Below are 4,114 nucleotides of genomic sequence, written 5' to 3'. Positions count from 1 at the left end.
GAGAACAAGTTTCTTTAGTCCAACAAAATAAAGGCTGAGAAGAGACACGTTGCTCTCTCTGATATGCACTGGGAGCTAAACACCAAGAAAAGGGGGAAGAAGGTGGGGGAGGAGAAGCTATTTAGGCTAAAGAACAGGGTTATCGCAACAACAAATGGGTGAAGACTGGCCACAACTAAGCTAAAATTCTGTAGCAACCTCCTAAGCAGAGGAGTTGGGGACAAAAATTGAACTCATCTTTAAATGGAGCGTGATCAGTTTGAGAAAGGAATGATGTGAAGTGATGGCAGGAGACACCAGATACCAGGTACCCAGGAGGCGGTCCTCCATGCTACATCCCTCTGCTAGGTATTTGCCCTAGGATGTTTTATAGTCACAACACATCAAGGTGTCTTTGCTGACAGACTGCTATTTCCCATCTAGTCCTTGCATCTTCTCTTAGCCAATTAAGCAACCTATGGTGGGAGAGGCTACCCATTCTTGTTACCCACTGGGCAATGGCTCTGTGGGAGTTCAGGGGGTCTGAGGTGTGCTGGAGCAGGCTCTGCATGTGCATGACTCTGATGATGGTCTCTCATTTTGCCTTCCAGCAAAGATAAGTACTAAGAGAAATCGGGCACATGTAGCACTTTTCTGATGCCTGAATTTAGATGAGGCATCAGAACTAAAATAGAAGACAAGCTTTTCTTTTTCTCCTGTTTATAGTTTGAATTCTGAGAGTCACTTTATTGCCTCTCTTATACGGAGCTGGATCCTCAGCTGATTGTAAACTGACATAACTGCATTTTCTGTGGCCCTTGCCTCTGATGTATAATTAGAAGCATCCCCCAACTTCCTTGTTTCCAGTTCACTGATTCCACCTTGCTTTCCAGTTTTACCAGTGCAGACATCAACGATACCATTCTGATCCACTCCCCAGAAAGCCACTGAAATGTTTCTTCCTGTTTTGCATTTGCAACAGACAAAGGGCAGGAAAACATGCAGTTGTCCCAAGGAAAATTATGATTACCTTTCCATTATTTCTGTGGAGCCTGCCTTTCCCATCTACCTGTCATCTTTATCTTGAAGGGAGGGGCATGGCTTGGTTTCCCAAAGGCTTCTGGAGATTTTTTTTAAAATTCTTACTTCCATTTCATGCAATATCCCGTCTGGCCTGTGTTGCTCCTGGACTTAATCCGCTTTCCTGGCAGGAACCAGACACATACAAAGTGCTGCCCAATGCAGGGGGAACTTCCATTTACTTTACAAGAAGTTGTCAGCAGTTTGCAGCAGGTTCTGTGCAAGTCAGCGGCTGGAAAAGGCTGATTGCTCATGAAGAGCTGGGGAAGCAGGTGCACCTTGGGACTCATTGTCTGCTGCTCATGCAATGGAGTGATTCTGGTAAGCAGGGATTTCTTGAAAGCACAAGACTTTCCACCCATATCTAAAAACTACACAATGAAGCATTTACCCTAAACAGGGGGAACAGTCTATGCTTTGTACTCTCTCCAGAGTGAAAGCTTGAAGGAGTGCAACCCTTCAAACCCAACTTTTCAGGTAAGGCACCTCAGTTTCCATTGCTTCCTTGTGTTCTTCTTGTCCCTCTCCACATTAAACTTGCCTACTTCTGAGCCCCCAAGCTCATCTGGAGCTCTAGCCCTGCTGGGTCCCAGCTTTCAGGGCAAGAGACCCTTGAGGGTAAATCTGTAGGGGAAAGCCAGGCACAGGGGTTGGGGTGGCTTTATGGTAAATCTCTGCAGTGGAGCAGTGAGCTGGGTTTCAGAGAGATGCTGCTTTCCTTCCTCTAGTAAACCTTCTTGATGATTCTGTGTCATTCTTTGCCACTGGCCCAGAAAAACACTTCTGTCCACTGCTCATTATCATTACTTCACAACCCCCCAATTTCAGAGATCCCAAATCCTGAAGGACACCCTTCCATCTGCTCAGATTTAAAAATAAGACCTCTAGTCTTTTTGAATGATGACCCCATATCCAGGCTCCCAAAGTGGAAGAAATCCTCACTGTTGAGACCCCAAACTCAAGGGTATTTATTTTATGGCATTGCCAAATTTCAAGGATTCACATCCTATGTACACTCAGACTTCTCTTGCTTTCCAAAATCACCCTCCTTTCCTTCAAACTCTTTTTCCTCCAGGTCATGGCCCTCTGAGCTGCCAGACAACTCAGAGAGCTGTGACCCTCCAAGGTTCATTGTTACTCTCTCTGGTCCTTTCAGAGCCCATCACCAGCCTCCTTGCCAAAATTTCACATTAGCTCCTTGCTTGCCCAAAAACCTGTTCCCTGTCAGCAGAAACCCTCCAGCAGTTTGAGGTTTTACATCCTGTTGAATGTAAGACATGCAGTTCACGGTGCAAGGACAATGAGGCAAAGAGGGAACCTCTCTAGATGGATCACCAAGTCTAGTGCCCTACTGTTGTCATGATCACGGTGACAAAGCTCAACATATGTGTGGGGAGGGGAGCTCAGATCCACTTCAATGCACACAGCTGAAGCAGCAAGTGAGAGAGAAATGTTGAGTGTTTGTCTGGATACTGGAATTGATCCCTCCCAATCCATACCCCTAACAAGAGAAATCTTTTCAGCTTTGTTAAAATGCAGCCAGAAGAGGGACCTAGTTAATCACAGAAGGGTGATTTCATGTTTTAAAGAAACATGGCAATCTGTGCTTGAACACTGTATTGGAAATTTCAAGATAAAGTCAGAGACTGGAAAGGGATTGATAGAAATTGTTAATATTTGACAATGTTTAACTGCTCGTAGTTTGCAAGTTCCATAGGGCAGAGATTCCAGACCAATAATTTGTGGGTCTTTGCTTTATTTTGCAGGATTTTTGAGGAGCATTGTGTTGTCTGAAATCATAGTTGGCCATGTCTCCCCCTGTAACCTCAGATCTTGCCTACATCCCTCCCGATGGCGGATGGGGATGGGCAGTGGTATTTGGAGCTTCCATCACTGTTGGATTTTCATACTCCTTCCCAAAAGCTTTCACCATCTATTTCAAAGAACTTCAGGCTGCGTATAAGGTATCCTACAGCCAGATCGCATGGATAACTTCCATCATGTGTGCTGCTACCTATGGAGGGGGTGAGTGAAACCTAGAGCATTTCTTTGGGTCAAAGAAGGGCTTATCTTTCTTCAAAACTGGGCAGAAAAGAATCATTTTCTTCTAAACAGTTCAGTGGGGTCCAAATGAAATTCTGGCTTTCTGTTCTTATCCTGTTTCATATTGCATCATGGCACTTTAGTGAATATTGGTGAATGTTTTCATAGTGGTCAAATCTTTAACACGGCATCAAATATTGCTAGTGCTTAGGATTTTACTGGAAGTCATGCTATGGTTGTAGAAGAAATCGTGGCCTTGCTGAGCCTGATGGAAATTTTGCTGTGGATTTAATTGTGGTCAGTATTTTACCTCTGGTGTTTTTCCCTAAACCTTCTGGAGTCATGTGATCACATGAGATTTCATTTCAAGCAAAGCTGAATTTCTAGTGGTCACAGTTGTGGAAAACCACCAGAAAGCAACAGACAAAGAAACAGCATATTGCATGTCGTTAGTTTAAGAAAACCCTCAAGGATTTCAAACCAGTTTTTAAGATTTTGGGGGTTTGACCATTTTTGAGTGCTTGGGTTTGCCAATGAATGCTACAAAAAAATTTTCTATGGAAATATTTTTATAAAACACTAATTCTGGTTGAATTTGTTTAAAAACTACAGCAAATATTTCTTAAATAACCAAGATTTTGGTATCTCACGCAGAAGCATTTTGAAGGGATAAAGGTTATTTTTAAAGATAGAACATTAACTGAATAAGTGTGCACCTCAAAAAGCATCTGTTTATAGGGCAGATCACTATAAATAGTGGCCACAGCCCATTTAGGTAAAAGTAACATTTGTCCTAATAATTGAATTCATAGATTCATAGATTAAGGGTCGGAAGGGACCTAGTAGATCTTCTAGCCCGACCCCCCGCCAGGGCGGGAGAACAACAAAAAACCCCAAAAAGAGAAACGGGACTCAAATGAGTCCAGCCAGGTAGGCATCCAGCCTCTTCTTAAAGACCCCCAGGGTAGGGGCCAGCACCACTTCCCTTGGAAGTTGGTTCCAGCTCCTAGCC

At 43.7% G+C, this 4,114-nt stretch overlaps 1 protein-coding gene across 2 annotated transcripts in view; it reads left to right on the top strand.

The window, feature by feature from the left end:
- LOC109288991 (monocarboxylate transporter 2-like) overlaps nt 1-4,114 on the top strand; it is a 71,818-nt gene that overhangs the window by 6,239 nt on the left and 61,465 nt on the right. The window contains exon 2 of one of the 2 annotated variants that reach the window (XM_019504794.1): nt 2,826-3,084. In XM_019504794.1, the coding sequence (XP_019360339.1) occupies nt 2,868-3,084 (217 nt within the window). In that variant the 5' untranslated portion in view covers nt 2,826-2,867. Of the gene's footprint in view, nt 1-2,825; nt 3,085-4,114 lie in introns of those variants that run through there. The other variant, XM_019504795.1, reaches the window with a different exon arrangement.

Source organism: Gavialis gangeticus, unplaced genomic scaffold (assembly GCF_001723915.1).
Source record: "Gavialis gangeticus isolate Ggan-Ray unplaced genomic scaffold, GavGan_comp1, whole genome shotgun sequence".
Taxonomy (NCBI): Eukaryota; Metazoa; Chordata; order Crocodylia; family Gavialidae; genus Gavialis; species Gavialis gangeticus.
Note: the sequence above shows the minus strand (reverse complement) of the source record. Positions and strands in the feature narration are given on the sequence as shown.